Source organism: Megalopta genalis, chromosome 15 (genome assembly GCF_051020955.1).
Source record: "Megalopta genalis isolate 19385.01 chromosome 15, iyMegGena1_principal, whole genome shotgun sequence".
Classification (NCBI taxonomy): Eukaryota; Metazoa; Arthropoda; class Insecta; order Hymenoptera; family Halictidae; genus Megalopta; species Megalopta genalis.
In genome coordinates this window covers 7,213,040-7,231,104 of record NC_135027.1, presented here as the reverse complement: position 1 = coordinate 7,231,104, position 18,065 = coordinate 7,213,040, and the positions used below count along the sequence as shown (strand labels likewise).

At 39.3% G+C, this 18,065-nt stretch overlaps 2 protein-coding genes across 14 annotated transcripts in view; one reads left to right on the top strand and one right to left on the bottom strand.

Annotated features, from left to right (window-relative positions):
- Positions 1-475: 475 nt before the first annotated feature.
- Positions 476-6,429, top strand: LOC117219513 (facilitated trehalose transporter Tret1). 2 transcript variants are annotated; one of them, XM_033468693.2, is made up of 6 exons: positions 476-592; positions 1,708-1,966; positions 2,431-2,591; positions 2,984-3,223; positions 4,433-4,680; positions 5,130-6,429. In XM_033468693.2, the coding sequence occupies exons 1-6, from the start codon at positions 511-513 to the stop codon at positions 5,499-5,501; spliced, it is 1,362 nt and encodes a 453-aa protein (XP_033324584.1). In that variant the 5' UTR covers positions 476-510; the 3' UTR covers positions 5,502-6,429. The 2 variants fall into 2 exon arrangements, with proteins under 2 accessions (XP_033324584.1, XP_033324585.2); XM_033468694.2 differs by having other exon boundaries at positions 501-819.
- Positions 6,430-6,774: 345 nt separating this feature from the next.
- Oamb (Octopamine receptor in mushroom bodies) overlaps positions 6,775-18,065 on the bottom strand; it is a 183,983-nt gene continuing 172,692 nt past the window's right edge. For 10 of the 12 annotated variants that reach the window (XM_076526716.1, XM_076526713.1, XM_033468690.2 and 7 more), the window contains 5 exons: positions 17,900-18,037; positions 16,317-16,605; positions 12,523-12,684; positions 10,995-11,305; positions 6,775-9,086 (listed from right to left, as the gene is read on the bottom strand). In XM_076526716.1, the coding sequence (XP_076382831.1) occupies positions 8,876-9,086; positions 10,995-11,305; positions 12,523-12,684; positions 16,317-16,605; positions 17,900-18,037 (1,111 nt within the window). In that variant the 3' untranslated portion in view covers positions 6,775-8,875. The remainder of the gene's footprint in view (positions 9,087-10,994; positions 11,306-12,522; positions 12,685-16,316; positions 16,606-17,899; positions 18,038-18,065) is intronic. The other 2 variants (XM_033468691.2, XM_033468692.2) reach the window with 1 other exon arrangement.

Sequence of the window (18,065 nt, the reverse complement as noted above, 5' to 3'; positions counted from 1 at the left end):
GACCACGAATGCTCAGTTCAACCATTTCAGCGCAGACTACGTTGGAAAGGTAGAAGAAAAATCTACTTTAACTGAATGCCATTGAGATCGTGCTAACTGTGTGTGTGTGCTTACATAATATTCCTATTATAAATCGTACGTAAATCACGGTGTCATAAATAATGACGTGATCGTAAACAGCGTGGTCCGTTGTTCGTGCGACATACAGATTAAACATTGAAAGGGTTAATAATTATTTTGCTCGACACTTAAGCTGATCAGATAATTTGTGTCCAATTACGTGAATGTCCGCCGAACGAACCGGTCGATCATTAATCGATGCACCCGGTTATCGCGCGACGTGATTAATCGCTGGCTCTTTGTAGCTCGTTACGTTGCCATAACGGGCGCAGGTCAGCGGGTGTAGGTAGCGACTAGCAGATAACACTGCGACGATAAAAAGGTCACGTCTCGGAGACGGAGGTTCTCACCGAGAGACATTCGACAGTGTGATCCGTCGCGGCCGTTAAAATGGCGGTGTCGCTCGCGAACGACGACACAGCACGCGATCTACGGATCGCGAAGCGATCGCAGTTCACGCTGGTGGTGCTGGGTGAGGAAAGATTCGCGAGATCGATCGATCTTGGGGATCCGTGCTCCGAGATCGGGGCTGTCGTCGTCGGTTCGCCGATCTGATCTGTTGCCCGAGAGTTCTTCCACGTGAATACAGTAGTTGTCGGAACGATCTTATGGATCATTGTTTCGCCGAACAGTTTGTATGAATGAATCATGTGCACGCGTCGGACGCCTGTCATTGTACTTCGTGGTCTTTTTGCCACTGTATTGGATATTTAAAGCATTTAACTGGACAGTGGACGTTGCATGATTATGTGCTGGACACGGATTAATAGGCAGCGGATTTTACGCATTTATGGCAGATTCGGATTAGTAGAATGCGGATTCTATGCATTTGTTACGGCGAAAAAGCATGAAACGTACAAAAGAAAATATAACGGGAGAATCGCCCACGCGTCACTAATGTATATTGTTTTATAACAACGACAAGATTGGATTTATTTAGAGTTCGTAAGACTTCGATTATATGTGCTTGAATAAAAAAGTTCGTCTAAAAATGTCTCACCGTAAGATTTTTCTAATATCAGGGGGAATAAAAAATTAGAAGCCAGTTGTTGCGAATGTTAAGCTTTTATATCAATTTCTTGTATTGTTATAGGAAAAAATTGTCCAGTGGCTGAAATAAATTTTCCACGTGTTCAACAAAGTAACAGCAAAGTAATTCATAAAAATTTAATAAAATAAAAAATTAAATATAATATAATTATAATATTATAAATATTATAAATATTATATAATATTATAATATAATATTATAAATATAAAAAAATGTATAAAATATAAAAACAGTAAGAACTAAACGGTAGGTTTTCATGCAAAATAAAGCATTGATTTATTAACTGAAAGAAACCGGAGGGAGACACAAATGTATTTCTTTAATTATTAATGTCAATATATAAAAAATAATGCGGTAGTATTCTCGAATTCTTCGCAAGGTCGTATTACACTTACGCGTGTTTGCCATAAGTGCATAAAATCCGCAGTATAGTAACACGAAACTCGGTTATACGCGAAATTAATTTTCGTTTCACGGCAATATAAACAATGTAGTTGCAATTCTCGTTTGTTTACGTTGCATATGAAAAATCGCAGTCAGTCTAGTGAACTTCTCGATCGGCACATATCTCGCATGGACCGCGATCGCATTGCCGATTTTCGATCGGCATGGCGACCCTATCAGTGACCAGGGCGCATCCTGGATCTGTTCATTTGTGGCCTTGGGCGCCATAATTGGTAGCGTGCCAGCAGGAACAATTGCGGACAGGATTAGTCGGAAGAGAAGCATTCTGATAAGCAGCGTGCTCTTATCGTTGTGCTGGTTCGTTATCGGGTTTGCACGGAGCAAACTATGGTGAGCAGCGTCTCTTTATTATCCTCTGTAAATATTAATGGTGCGCGTCGCCCTGCTCCTTAATTAAAGATGGAAGCAGCTTTAATCTCGACCGAATTAACAACCGGCGAATTCTTTTTTCTCTCTCTCCCGTTGTTGCGACTGCACTTGTGCAACCTCGCGCGGATTGACAAAATTTATGAAACGTGGACTTTAACGGCCGTTTAATCCGCGTTTTATTTTTCACGAGCTGGGATCGTTTAACTTTTCGACGGCGCTGTCGTTGCGCGGTGATATTAATTATCCACGCACGAATATTGTAGTGGTGTACTTTGAACGAAATTTTAGCAATTATGTGATAATAGCTCGAAAGCTCCGTTCCGAAAAAAATTTTAAAGTGCAATAGAGACTGCTTTATTCGTATATTATCAACTAGCGGAGAACTTTGGACATTCTGAAACTGATTTAGGATAATCGTTTGCAAGGATATTTCTAGCTCGATTCATAGCGGGACTGTCGTGTGGCGCGTCCACCATATTGATTCCGATCTATCTTTCCGAATTAATGACGGATTGCATCAAAGAATACTCGGCGATGATATTCCAGCTTCAAACCGCCCTTGGAATTTTATTCACTTACTCCTTAGGTGAGCTTTAATTCAACGAAATATATATTTAGCAAGTTAGCTATAATTCGGTTAAATAATTTCAATTAATAATTGTTTCGCTTTGATAATTCAAGTGTTGTCATCTGAAATTAAAATGTACAGCGTAATATTCGAAGAAATCGTAATTTCTCTGCGCTAATAGTCTTGTTAATATTTGATGCGAGGATGAGCTGCATTGAATAGAATTTTATCGCTATGAAGAATGTTAATAATCTTTTAAACGTTACGAATTAATTGAAGGTTTCCTAATTAAGTATCTAAGAATTTGTATAGCGTATAACGATCTCTTTGGCGATTGTTATTTAAAAGAAAATCACGAAGCTTCGTTTACATACAGCAATGTAAAAAATTGAATAATAATTATTTCCCAGATTTCACCGATAATTTGACAGCGATAGCGCTTCTCAGCGCCTTCGCACCTGGTTTCCTCTCGATTGCGACTAAATCAATACCGGAATCACCTATCTGGTTGATCAGACAGGGTCGTGAAGCAGAAGCTCAAGAGATCCTAACCCATTTCGGCGGAAATCGTTTCACGAAGAAAAGTTCGAGACGGAACGCTCCCGTTTCTGAACTTTTGCAATATCGAAAGACCACCATCGTTGCACTCGGTAAATCATTTCATCGATCATTCGCCCACCGTAAAAAAATATCCACCGTTAAGGAAAAATCGTTTTTACAAATAACACGCGCGAACAAAAGATCCGTGAGCGATATTGAAATTCGAATCCGAGCTTGGGACGCGCGTGCACAGTAAAACCTGTCTCGCCATATTCACATTCAAATTCCAATCCGCCATATTGACATTCAAATTCGCGCGTCCTAAATTGAAGTTGCAGCCCAAAATATTTGAATACACGGTCTACTTTCTGCTATTCGGAGTCCGGTTTACATTCCAGCCAGCTGCGGCACGCAATTTGAATTCAAAGTCCCTTTATCACGTTTGAAATTTTACGGGAGACTTGAAATTAGCCTTTTCACACGCGGATACAAAATTTTCCTCCTGTGTTTCAATGAACTTTTCCACGCAAGAATTTCATTACTGTTTTATGCGGTCTACGAATGTTTTCGACCTTGTGCAAACGTCGACATCCAGGTCATCCTGTTTTATATCATGTAAATGCAAATTTCTCGTTGTTATGATCAGACCGCGGGTTTTATACAATCATAATAAAAACAAAAAGGTGATATTTAAATCACTGAAATGATTCAAAGAATTTTTAGATCAGTACTTAAGATAATTATGGTACTACTTTAATTATGCTCGTTTATTTTATATTTAAAAATATATTATTTTTGACTTATCAAAATTCTTAAAGAAAGGGAGTCAATTTTATTTGGCTTCTGGTTTTTATAATCGATTTAGACATTTATTTTGCATTTTGCAATTTAGTTCTAATGGATTCGGAGAGCCACGTAATTACGAATTTTAAATTACATTCTGCTATCTTCAAATTAGAATTTTACTATCAACCCTCTGCCGTCACGCTGGGTCAAAATGTCACACGTTTTTTTTTCTGAAAAGATGATACTGACATGAACGAAATTAACAATTAATTCAATATACTTGGAAGTAAAATATCAAGAATATCAAGAATACTCTAGATTGATCGAATTATATTTAAAAATTTTTGGGTTTCAATAGTATTGTTAGTTTTTGAGTGACAGTCGTTTGAAATTTGAGCTGGGTGTAACATGACATACTCACGTGTTTCGCATAGGAAGTGTGACAGCGGAGGGTCAACTGTAAATCAGTAAAGTGCTTTACTGTTTTCTGAATCTAGAAACGCACGGATTTCTGATATTCTTTCCCCTTTTAGGTATGATGATGTTTCAACAGCTGTCAGGGATGAACAGCCTGATATCCTACGCGACGACGATATTCCACTATATAAGGTTTCCCCTAAGCTCGACAAGTTGTTCGATTATCGTCGGATTGACGTACGTGATCGCCACGCTGTCTTCGGGGAGCCTGATCGATCGCACCAACAGGAAACTTCTATTTTTCCTCAGCTTATCCATCATGTCAGTTTGCATGTTCATTTTGTCTGGTTACTTTCGCCTCAAGGTAAATGTTTCTCACCGTTTCGTAATCAGAAAACGAATATATCAATCCGCGAACGTCAGTCGCATAAAACGTCAGAAGGTTAAAACAAAAATATTTTAAACATTAAATATACGAAGCATCAAACAATTTAATTACAACAGTTATTGCCATTTTCTTAGCTCTATAGTATTTTATAGTAATTGGCTATATTATTTATTTAATTTTAAATATCCTGTTATTTAACTTTAAAAATACCTCGTTATTTAATTTTAAAGACACTTCGTTATTTAATTTTAAAGATCCTTCGTTATTTGATTTTAAAGGTTCTTCATTATTTAATTTGAAAGATCCCCTATTATTTAATTTTAAAGATTCCTCCCCCAACTCTAGCGAATTTAATGTTCTCTTCATTCAAATTTCCACTTTCAAATAACGCAAAATCGACTAACCCTGCATTTCCTTTGCTTCAGAACACACACGATGTTTCCAGTTTTACATGGCTGGCATTTTTAGCGATTGTAACTTACGTCGCGGCCTTCGCCGTTGGTTGTGGCCCAATACCCTGGATCTTGATCGAGAAGATCTTTCCGGAGGAGGTGAAAATGACGGCTCTTTCCGCGAGCGTCACATGCAATTGGGTATCAACGTTCGTAGCGACCAAAGTTTTCCAAGATATGCTATCGTTTATGGGAATCTCCTCGATGTTCGCTGCTTACGGAATGGTTAGCCTAATCGGTACCGCGTTCGTTGCCATTATGGTACCGGAAACTGAGGGTAAAAGCGTCGACGAGATACAGGACGAGTTAGAAAAAGAACAGGAGTTTTCTGACTATTGCCTTTAGAAACGTAGCCGCGTAAAAAGTGAACTTAAATAAGCTGTATCCGAAACAAAAAATCAAGTACGAAGTGGCGAATCAAAGCATAATCTCAGCAATGAATTAAAAGCTATTAAAGGGGAAGTACATTTCCTGATAGCAAATCGAATCAAATAAAATAAGACAGTGTATCTCTATTGCGAAGTACAAATTGCGCGCGCGCGCGCGCGCGAACACAAATAGAAATAAATAGTTAACGAGATTAAGAGTGATTAAATTAAATTTCGAAATGCTGGTTAAGCAAAGCGGTAGAAATAAGATTTCCAGAGTGGTTGCAGATGAAATTCCGTTAGTTCAGAGGTTTCTCGGAATTATCGTTGCGGTGTGTACATTTATTTCTACCTGGTTGTAATTGAGTTAGTATTTGGAAATTTAATTAAACTCGTTCCTTCGAGTCACTGTAATTGAACAGCTAAAAGTGCCTTCCGGATGCGGCTAATTGTTAATTTTAAATGAACGAATCACCGTGGAAGAGACTTTACGAAACGATGCAACAAAAGCATGTATTACTAAACCTACAACTTTCAGCGTCCTTTTTTTTTAACAATTACTGTTATTTTATCCTCTCGAGAACATTATTTATCGCGAGGATCTTCGTGCAAAGATACTTTCTCTTGAATTAAGTGACATTTAAGCAAACATTTTTATATTGCGAAATGTGAAATATTCAAATTTTAATAATAATTTTAAAATGCGAACAAATTTAACTGCAATGAAATATTTAGCGTAGTGGTATTTCTTTCGTCTTCGATCTTATGTTCTTATTTATTTTGTATATTTACTGTATTAACGCGTAGATGCGTGAGGCCGACAGAGTGTCCTAAGTGTAGTCATAAATAGACTGCGGATCTTTATGCGAAATAAAAATTGACAACATCAATTGCAAGACACGAAAGACATGCGCAATTTTTTTCCTTTCTAAAATAATTTCAATAAGTTGAAATTAATACATCAACGTCCTCAATTTCTTCGAATCTTTTCACTATTTTATATTTCAACATTTCATTTTTGCCATAAATGCATAACATCCTCAGTCTAGTCATAAATATAAACCATAGACCCAACAAAAACAGTGTACTTCACGAACGCATCAATCTAAATATATTTCCTTCGGTTCTTACCTCTCGTTTCTTTTCAATTTACACGATTATTGCGCGAATACGTACCTGAAGCCGACAAGATGGCCGCCAGAGTGCGAAGCATGGAAGAAATTTGGACAGAAAGATCGACTGGCCGGATGTCAACGATCATGGATTTTATTCGCATATTTATGTCCATTCGTTCGTTACGTATGCAGAAGATATATCACATAATACAATGGGCCGGGCGCTGGATTCGATAGCTCTCGGTTTTAGTTTCCATTTCGGACGTCCCTCTGCCCCCCAGCGAATTGTCGCGCGTTCGATCAACGCCATCGATCGATAAATGCCTCGAAAAAAAATGTCTGAACGCGACCGTACAAAAATCCCGACGAGTTTATTCGCTTGATTTTTTTTCCCTTTTTGGTTTAATTACATCGATATAACAACACTTATTCATAAAAGTTTTCTGTCGTCTCGCGTGTCCCGCCGACGCTACAGGCTGTCCCAGAATCCTCAAACAAACGCAGACCGGAGATTCCGAGCCGTCCTGTAGTCGAGACGCTGATACCGACCACTTATGGTCGTCGTTCGTTATATTCCACCGTCGTCTATAATTTTTATTGTTGATCTTATCGTTTAGGTACTGTGCGAGACATTCTGTTGGCAGAGCTCGTAAACGTAGCTTTTGGCGGACAGGAGAAATTAAAAGACCGCAATTAGAAATAGGTAGTTCGTGTCTAGATTGAGCATCCTCGAATACTTCTGATGATTTTCTAGTTTTATATTACACAGATTCATTTTTCTTATAAACGCAGTAAATCTGTAATCCAAGTCTAGTAAAAATGCTGCCTTCTTTTTTTTGGAAAATTGTGCCCTGCAAAATGTGTCTTGCAATAAGTGTATGTATGTACGTTGTTTCATATTTAATTTGAAATCATTAAATAGGTAATCCTCAATCATCACCTATACTTCTAATTTAATTTTTCCATCTCTAGAATAAAATACGAAATTAAGTTGTCGGGTCGGCTGTTACGATGAATCTTGAAAGTCTAGATAATGCAGTTCATAATAACACAGTATGTACTTGTGATCCGTAAGGAAAACAATAAACATTGTTATTATTAATAACTCGGAATAAACGATGTAACGATAACTCGAAGAAAAAACATTTGTAAGCACAAACGATATACGTAAACTAAATAAATTGCACAAAATAATGTTGCGACCTGAGAAGATCTAAAAAACCGAAGCTGATTTTTTTATTGGAATATAATTTCTTTTAAATTCGATATTTTATCACGTAGTCGACCGGAAACCTATAAACTTTTGTTGGAAATATTATTTGTCAGATTAACAGAAGTGCTCGAAAAACTGCGTGCTAGAGTTAAGGAAACGGTCTGCCATTTTCTAACATTGAAAACTCTGTGAAGTCGTTGGACCACCGAGGATTGAACGAAAGTAGAATGACTGCCAACAGTGTCGCGAATAAGCTCATAGCGATCGAACCGGTACCAGCGTCTCTGGAACACGAACCCCGAACATCGAAGGCGGCGTTTAAACGTTATTATCGCGAGTGACCAACGAGGAACGGTAAAAAATCTACGGAAGCAATACGGGGTGGAGAGGTGTTGGGGGTAAACAATGGAGTTCAGGGCCGGTGATGGAGGGCCAGAGGGTGCCGCCCCTCGCTCGGCAAAAGCGAACGGCTCAAAGGATTTCTCGAGGGGATGATCCGCTGGCGAAACGGTTCGGTTTTTTTTTGCGTTTAAACATTAGCTTTTGCGTACATATAGATATCGACACGTACTTAGTGGACTTGTGCTCAAGGAAAGTGTCATCCAGGCTGCTCTGGACCGGATTGCCGAACCTGTCGACGATCCCTTCCTTTCGTTCCCCCGAGGAGCCTCGAACGACAACGAAGCCGCGCAGGAACTTCACGGGACACCAAGAAATGGTACTTGAGTATTTTAGTCGTCGACGAATCTCGTCCGAACCGCACTGCGATTTTCGCTCGAAGTCCGTTTCTTCTCGCTCTGTCTTTGTTTGTCGTCGACGCCGGAGGGTCTCTCGGCGCTGATCCGAGTCTTTATGGTTGCTCGAAGGAGATAAGACACCGAAGAAGCTCGACCGTTTCGATCCGTTGCTCGCTGGAACCGTTCCAGCTCCGGATCCGTGACGCGTTTGTGCTCGATTCCGCGGCACAAATGGGCGCCGATGATCGTCGACGTCGTCCATGGGTCCTTCAGAAGGACTGTATCCTCACCTTGGAGGTCTTCGGGTTGAAGGTGACGCGTTGAGCGCCACACCTGGCACGCTACAGTCATCTGGACTCGCTCTGAGAGTGCACCGTCGGCTCAGAACTAGGGTCCAGGTCCGAGTCGTCGATCGAAACACCCTGCTGAGGCACGCGGGTTGAGTAACTGGGGCTCCGGTCGTTCCTGCAACCGGAAGAGCGGCCATCTTTTCGGATCTGCGGTGGGAAATCGCGAGACAGTTGCTTTTGCCGCGGATGTTCTTCAAGCATTGTGATCTCTATTATTCAATCTCTGTTATTCAGTTCATGAGTAAATCCTGTCCCAGAGTTGGGCATATTTTGTTTCAATAATGAATACAATTTTATTCGCCGAATTTATTCCAAATTTTATTTGTAGAATTTATTCCAAATTTTATTGGTAGAATTTATTGGAAATCCAAAAATTTTGTGTAATTATATAAATACATTTATAATATTATATAAATATATTATTTTGTGTATATTATATAATATAATATTTATTATATTCCAAGAATTTATACGAAAGATCAGTCGAGTGAAATTTTATTCGAAAGATTAGTCAAATAAAATTGTATTCGAATGATGCCCAACTCTGTCCCGTCGTTTATATTTCAAAGCGTGATTTCATCGTGGAAACGAGCATTTGTTAGAGAAGTGTTCGGTACCATTTTAGAGCATCTGAACTTTTTGACTTGGTTAAACGATTCTCTTGTTTTCAACTGTGCAAAATCAAGTTCAGAAAATTGCAGATTCACGACATGTTCTTCTGTTTCTAAGGAATGGAGGATTCGGAGCAGCGTTATTTCTTGCGTTGTTTTTATGATCTTAGATTATACTCGTATTTTATTATACGCCATTTAGAATATATCACTTCTAATTACAGTTACTCTCGTTAATCGTTTCACAATGTGCGAATATTAATGAGACATGGAAATGTGACAGCTTTCCATTTAGAATGTATTGCACTAATAAATGTTGTTGTTAGAAAAAAACAATTTGCGTATTTTCAATCGGTAAGAAACGGCGAATCGTTTTGCGCGATAAGTGACACGATGAATCACGCTCCTTGTACAAAGCTAAGATAACAGTATTCAGTTGGAATATTAATGAAATTTATTCTGTGTTATATTCATATTATAAAGATCGTAGGACATATATTTTCCATGAATACTACAAATTGAAATGAATGGGTGAAGTATGAAGAATGGTCGGAAAGGCTGATTTTGGTCTGCAACAAGAACGTGTTTGGTGATCTCTGCTACTCTAACTCCTCGATGAAATCCACGCGAAAGATACTAATCTCAGAAAATTTGTAGAACAGTCTGACAGCACTGCTTGATAGAATTTCATGTTCTATAGAGGAGAAGATGAAGCAAGTCATTCGTTAAAGCCTGATGGAGCGCGTCGATTTTCCGGTGATTCCTCGGTTAGAGAAGTAGCACACGAAAACATGTGTTCCTCGTGAAGGTACATACCCGAGAAAATATAAATTTCTACACAAGATCGGAGTTCAAAGTAACGCATTGTTGACCAGCCATCAGTCATCGCTTAGTTTCTGCCTTCGCGTCCTTTAAATCACTAATTAGTAGAAATCTGTGGCATGTCAACAGTCAAATAAAAATATATCGAGCGGTCGGCGCAAACAGAATCGATCGGTCAATTAAAAATGTACCATCGACCGGTGTGCATCGAGTCGAACATAGGTTGACGATCGGTCTCACAGGAATATCAATATTCCATCATTTTTACAGACATTTCGATTAGTTTCCATTTACTATTAATCTTTCCGACGACGAGTTACCATCTGTTCATTGCGTTATTAAATAAATACAAACTAATACAATCACATTAACAATTATCGGACAAACAAGCAAGGCCGTAGCAAGCCATAGCGAGATTACTTGACCTAACCGTGACATAACCGTGACATAACAGTGAAATAATCGTGACGTAACCCGCAGATATGTTTAAATGAATACAAACTAATACAATCGCATTAATAATTATGGGACAAACAAGCCATGGCAAGATTACCTGACCTAACCGTGACAAATGAAAGTATAGCGATTGCCTCGAAATAATGGTCTGCAGTAGCATCGTTACCTCACGGTCAGTTGACTTCCATCGCTGCCGCGTCTGGTGCCGTCGCCCTGCCGCTTGCAAAAGCATTTGCAGATGATCCTCTTGAACGCGAACCGGAAGTCCTTGCTGAAGAGTGCGTAGATGCACGGGTTGATCGCGGAGTTACAGTAGCCTAACCAGAAGAGCACGCTGAACACGGTTGGGTGGATGCAATTCGGACAGAACGCGCGGACCAGATACATCGTGAAGAATGGCAGCCAGCAAAGGATGAACCCACCGACGATGATGCCCAGCGTCTTGGCAGCCTTGGTCTCCATGCGAAACCTTCTCACCTGAATCAGTACGAAAACATTACGTTATTCTCTCATAAACAAATTAGCCGAAAATGAAAAGTAAAATCACAACGCGATGCTTTAGACGCCAGATTTTAGTTAGACTTTGGGTCATTTGGTGACGATCTTTGAAATTTGGAAGAAGAGTTGTGCCATCTCTGCAGAGTGCTTATTATTTGGCGGTTCAATTCAACGTTATTTAATTAATGTGATCAGACCTAGGTGAAATCATAGTGACTGTGCATCTCTTTTAGGTCTCAGAAATTCATAGCACAGACGTGATAATAGTGATTATTAAGATTACGGATTTTTATGCGAAATAATAATGTTCTGCATCGATTGTAACACACACGAGTCGTGTGTGATAATATTTTTTCTTTCTCTAATCATTTTAATAAGTTGTAATTAGTACACCAGCGTTTAATCATTTCACTGTTCCTGGATCCATCCATCCATTTTTTTAAAAAATCACTCAAAAATACCACACCGACTTCTAAAAATATGTACTAAAGAGTTACAATAAAGTTATACTATGATAAGCAATGACCGCGAATCTTCCTGCAAAATAAGCATTATCTTCATCAATTGGAACAAACACGAGTCAAATAGAAATTTCTTTCTTTAATCATTTCATTGAGTTGAAAATAAGGTATAGATATTCTGAAATTCATTTAACATTCTCAATGTTTACATTTCACTTTCCCATTTTTATTATAAAACCATAAAATCTGCAGTCTAGTAAATACACTCTTATGTTAGTACAACTCTATATTATTTAAACGTTTTCTTTCACTGTACAGTTGAAATTGATTAAAATTAAAGTGATTTAATTGATCGAACGAATGTGATTTAGTATAATATATACTAAAGAGTTACAATAAAGTTATACTATGATAAGCAATGACCGCGAATCTTCCTGCAAAATAAGCATTATCTTCATCAATTGGAACAAACACGAGTCAAATAGAAATTTCTTTCTTTAATCATTTCATTGAGTTGAAAATAAGGTATAGATATTCTGAAATTCATTTAACATTCTCAATGTTTACATTTCACTTTCCCATTTTTATTATAAAACCATAAAATCTGCAGTCTAGTAAATACACTCTTATGTTAGTACAACTCTATATTATTTAAACGATTCCTTTCACTGTACAGTTGAAATTGATTAAAACTAAAATAACTTAATTGATCGAACGAATGTGATTTAGCGTTACCTGAGCCTTAATGTTCCTCTTGCCCATCCTCATGGTCCTAGGTTTCTCTTCAGGACCCGGGGCGAGTTCTCGCAACGACACGTCGTCACCTGTTACCTGGCTCTCGCAACTACTTTTTCTACTGGGCTTCCTGGTGCTGCCTACTCTATTGATCCCGCTCACCTGTCGTCCCCGAAACAATTTTAACCACCGTGTTTCTCCTCGTTTCATTCGATGAATTCGCGCGGAGTGTCTCGTTTGTCTGGTCGGCCGGCAGTTATCGGTCCTAGCTCTACCGTTATGATTCTAAAACAGCCTCGGCCGAACGATTCTTTCATATTGTTTACCTGACCGTATACTTTTGTTGAAAAAAAAAATACAAATTCCAGACAAGCTTCAGAACCACGATTTTACCGTTTCGTGGGGAACGCATCATCCCTTGTTCTCGCTCGAAGATCCTTCGACGCCGTGCAATCTTTGCGAAGTAGAAAGCCGAGGATGTTAATTGTTAACGCTGTGATTATTGCCAATCAACCATCTCTCAAATATTTCACAAGACATATTTTATTTGATCAGACTAAAATTGGAAAGTTAATTGCCGACATTTTCACGTTTTGGGGATCATAACGAAATTAGGAGGACACAATAGATCAACGAATTTTCAAATCTGAGCAAATAATTCTGTTATCCACGTATGGGTGAAATGAAAAGTCAAAGTGCCAAAGGGGTAGTTTAGTCTGTAACCTTTAAAAAATCGATATTTTAAATGATACGGAAAAAGCTTTCGAAGCATGTTTTTTCAATTGGTTGACCGTTACTTAACCGGTACTTGACCGATTTCATTCACATTTGGTGTGCACCTTCAGTACACGTGTCGCTATACTTCGAACCACAACGAAGTCGAAATCATGATTCTTTCTATATTTTCTAGCCTGCTAAAGTTAAAGGAACCAACAGAAATCGATATTTCAACTTCAAAATGTTGGCAATTTTTTAATTATCAATTTTATTATTCGCTCGTGATTTCTGCGATAGCTAGACGCATTCAGATTAAGAAACTTTCTTCCTTTTTTGTTTCAGACAAAATGATATTTATGGTAATCATGGCAACCATAAGCCTTTTTGCTACACGATTGCACATGTACTACTACCAATCTTGACTATTACTCTTTATAAAAATTTGTAAATATTGTTGAAAGAGTAACAAATATGAAAAGCTGCGATGCAAGAAGTTGCATCTTTATAAAAAGAAATATCAAAAATGTGCGTTCTGTATTAGAATACCCTCTTAACGACACGTAACGTCTCGCGCGGCATGGGGAAACCACAAAGGTCGCGGAAACGGCGGTTCGACTGCAGCGAGAATTTCAGTGCATCCTCCGATGCATATTTATGGGGCCCTATAAACGCCCGGCCCAAGGAGCCGGCGAGTTTCCCTTTCCGCGTGGCACGATTTAAATTTCAGAAAATTTCATTAGGCGCGAAAGAAGGCGAGCAACGGTTAAATCGTCGACCGTGGAGAAAGCCTAGTATCGATTCGGTAAATTAACATTCTGCAGTCGGCTGCCTTCGGGGCTCGAACTTCGATGTGCATGCTCGTTAAATCGCGCGTTATGCTCCGCGTTCGAGTGCGTTCGATATTAAATAATGACTGTTAACCACTTTAGCTCTTGTTAATCGTCTTTCATGCGCGGCGGAGATGTAATCGCCGGCGAAACTGGGACGCATATGCAACATGCGTGAGCTGTTTCGACGTTAATCACTGTCACTCGCAATTAGAGCACCGATTTCCATGTATTTTCTATTTATTGAAATTATAAGAATCTCGTGATTATTGAACACATTAACTGCCGAAAATCAATTCCAAAGTTCCCACAGAATCAAAATAATTTAATTAGTAAAACTGAAACCAGACAGTTGAAATTAATCATAGTGGATGATATTTTAACTTCTTTGCATGCTAAACGTACCAGTCAAATTCAGTTTGTTCAAATGTATTGCAGTAGAAACAAATCTTGAAAAATAGATAAAAAATTAGCGTCACTGATCGATTTAAATGGAATCGATTTTGATGTTTTTATAAAGCGATAAACATTTAGTCAATCTTAATATTCGTCAGATTTAGCGTCGAACGATATTTGGGGAGGAATAATTTGTACAGGTAATACAATCTAATAAATAATATTTTACAGGTGTTCCAACTTGTAATAATATGGAAAATGAAGTTGTAGTTCTGTTCGGTTTCGTGTGGCCTGGCTATAAAAGTCGAATTTTGCATACAAATACCCGGTTTAGTTGTAACTGTTTTAATTTTAGTTCTGGCGAAATAACCTCCGACTGATTAAATCACGCAGAACTGGGTCATTTTTAGGAATTTATTACTGGCGAACCGAATGACGCGGGGGTAAAAAAACTTTTCGCAGCGGATTCAGGCAGGTTTCAGTATCGTACGTAAATTTTTCTAGCACGCTGGATTCAGCGTTGTTAATTGTTGATGATGTTGACTGACTTAAGGATGTTCTTTCATCATGTCACACAAAAATGCGACACTTTGGGAATTTATTACTGAATTTCTAGACGGTACAGGGACGACAGAATTTTTTAGAACGCGTATGAGAATATTTCAGTATTATTGCAAAAATTCGAGTAACCCGTCGTCATTTGGTTTTTCTGTGAAAAATTGTTAAACACGACCTATCGTGCGATTCGATGAAAGTGCCATTAGTTTAACAATGCGGCACAACCATGTGATCTTATGTTATCAACTTTGGTATGAATATTCCATGTTAGGGAGACAAAAATTCCCTAAGTAAATTCCCTTAGTTTTTACGATAAATAAGTATCTTCACAATAAATCTGAATTTTCCCATGACATTTTTTAAGAATGCAGAAAACAGAACTTTCTGAAAGCTCTTTTGCATGAAATATAAAATGAAAACGTTATCACTAAACTGCTGATTTGATGCATTAATGGCAAAAGTGACTAGCAGAAATCTAGAATCTATAGACAATATTGTCACACTATTTCCAACGTATTAAAATTATTATTAGGTCTACCGGAAAGTTCTGTCCGTTTTGAAATGAAAATTATTATTGTACAATATAATTTCCGTCGTTACATATGACCTCTTGCCAGCGTGATGGCAATTTGTGAGCAACATTTTTTAAAAATATATGTCTCAAATGAACATGTGCATACCTATCGAAATTTGCAATGACATTATCAGACAGAATTTTCCGGTAGATATAATAAAAGAAACCATTTATTTTTATTTAATCTCCGTTTCTTACAATTTTGCCTAAAGAACCGCAGTCTAGTTCTCAGATTGCTAACGCCCGCGTTCCTTGCTATTCCCGAATTTTGCACGAGCGCAGAAGGATCCGCAGCTCGCTTATCAGTATTTAAATCGCCTAACCGATCTTTCCGTTCGCCCACGATCGCGCGGTTCGTTCCAATTCCCGAAACTGCCTCGAAATAATGTTCTCCCGCTCGTTAAAATTTCAAGTGTATTCCCGGGGCGTGTCAGGGCCGCCGGAATCATTGCCGAGCCGTGAAAATTGCTGGGAGCTAAAAATATCGACGATAAAATTATGAAAATGCCGGCGGTTCATGACACACGCGCGCCCATTGAATAAACATTGGGAACAACGGCGCGCGCGAGAAGTTCGCGAAATACTGCGATCGAGAAGAAAAAAAACACGCGGGACGGAGACGAGAGAGAACGGCTGCGGAAGACGGGAACAACACGACTGGGAACGTTCTCAATATTAGCGATCTCGCGGCGATCTCCACTTTCGTCGATTTCGCCAATTACCTTGAGATGCGAGCTCCTAGGCGTCGGGCAAAGCTGGCTTTGCGTCTGCCCGTTACTGTAATGCACCGAGATTTGAGAGCATCTCGAGGGCGTCCTCTCGAGAGTGTTACACTTTGTATTCAGCGTCTCGGTGCTCGGATAGGAGACCGAGATCTTGATCTTCTCCTTTTTCACCGAGCTACGGCTGTTCGACTCCGGGCTCCTCGGGCTACCGTTGTTGCTGCTGCCGCCGTTGTGGACGCTGCCCCGGCCTCTGTGCATCCTCAAGGTCATCCTTTGTTCGTCGAATCTGCGGGGGAAAAGCACGGTGCTAGTTGAACCGCCGGGAAACGCATTGCTTTCCAAATCGCGAATCGAGCCCGCGTACCAAAATCTTATGTCGCGGGGCAAGGTTCGTAACAACCCCTAAAATTCTAACCCGCGTAATCTAACAGGGAAGGTTTCCCAGATGTCCAGTTACTATATTTTTCAACGATTGGAAGGAACCCCTGGCAAAAAGTAATCAAACACCTGTGGAAACGCAATGAACTTTTTAAAACTGGACTGAACGAATTTAAGTATTTTTTTTAAATGTTAAACAGGCCAATATTGCATTGTACAATGACTGAAATACTATTTTTGTTTTATTTTGTTATTATGACAAAAAGGAAACTGTCGTTTTCCAAGTGTTTCATCCGAGCCTATAATGAAAATTTAAAAAATGTGTTTTATAGATCTCGATAACTTGTATGCGTACTGAAAATTTTATTGAAGTCGGTGGACCGCGGATCTTTATGCAAAATAAAAATTGTGTACTGTTGCTGTAAAAGCTTGGAGCTTAACAGATACTTATTTCTTTTCTTAATCGTTTCAACGAGTTGAATACAATGCAATAGTGTTTTCAAATAGTCGTTTCGTATTTGATCTGCTCGTTTTCGACAGAAACGAGTAGACGAAGCAGAAGACGGTGATTACTATCGGAACAATTTCATAATTTGATTATATGTATTACTTGCATCTCAATTAAAATGATTCGCGAAAGGAATAAATGTCTATGCAGTTCTCTTGTTTCTAGTAATCGATGCGCGGCATTTATATTTCGCATAAAGATCCGCGGTCTACCGATGACACTTTAAACCGCAGTTTTTGCCAGCGGCTCGTACGTGCCACGCTGGGTCCACCTCAATAAAATGTTAGAGCACACCGTTACTCCAATTACCACGCAAAAATGAACGCGCGAAACGAGTGCCGCAATGAGTGCCGTTCGGGATCTGTGCGCCGGTATCGAGTGAGCTTTGAAAACCCCAAGAGCCCGTTTGGTTTTCCATGGTGATCTATGGACCTTCGAAATCTAACTAGAACTCGTGTAACGTCGGAAGCGTGGGCGGTAAACAAAACCCGGGAAACGAAAGAGAGAGAAAAAAAATAAAGGGCAGTCGCGGAAACGTTGACGTGGAATAAAAACAGCTCGCCAGAACAACCGCATTAGGGGGAAATGTGAAGCGACGCGTGCCGGATGCCGCTTCCGGTTCAGCTGATCGAAAAAGCTCGAATTCGACGAGAATAATGGAGGAACGTTGCAGCCGCCTCCCACCCCTTTTTACCTGGAGCCGAAAGTTTTCGAGCCCTTTGTCGTGCGGAAGCCTTGATTAATGGCCTTCGTCGTGGATACAGCCGCGTTGTATATTCTCCAGTAGAAGAACAACATGACCAGCATCGGTATATAGAAGGAGCCCAGGGCACTGGAACGTGACAACAACGAGTGACGAG

Coding starts and splice junctions, on each gene's coding strand:
- LOC117219513 (XM_033468693.2), top strand. CDS start 511: ATGGCGGTGTCGCTCGCGAACGACGACACAGCACGCGATCTACGGATC. Junction 2,592..2,983: donor TTTATTCACTTACTCCTTAG/GTGAGCTTTAAT, acceptor ATTATTTCCCAG/ATTTCACCGATAATTTGACA. Junction 4,681..5,129: donor CTGGTTACTTTCGCCTCAAG/GTAAATGTTTCT, acceptor CCTTTGCTTCAG/AACACACACGATGTTTCCAG.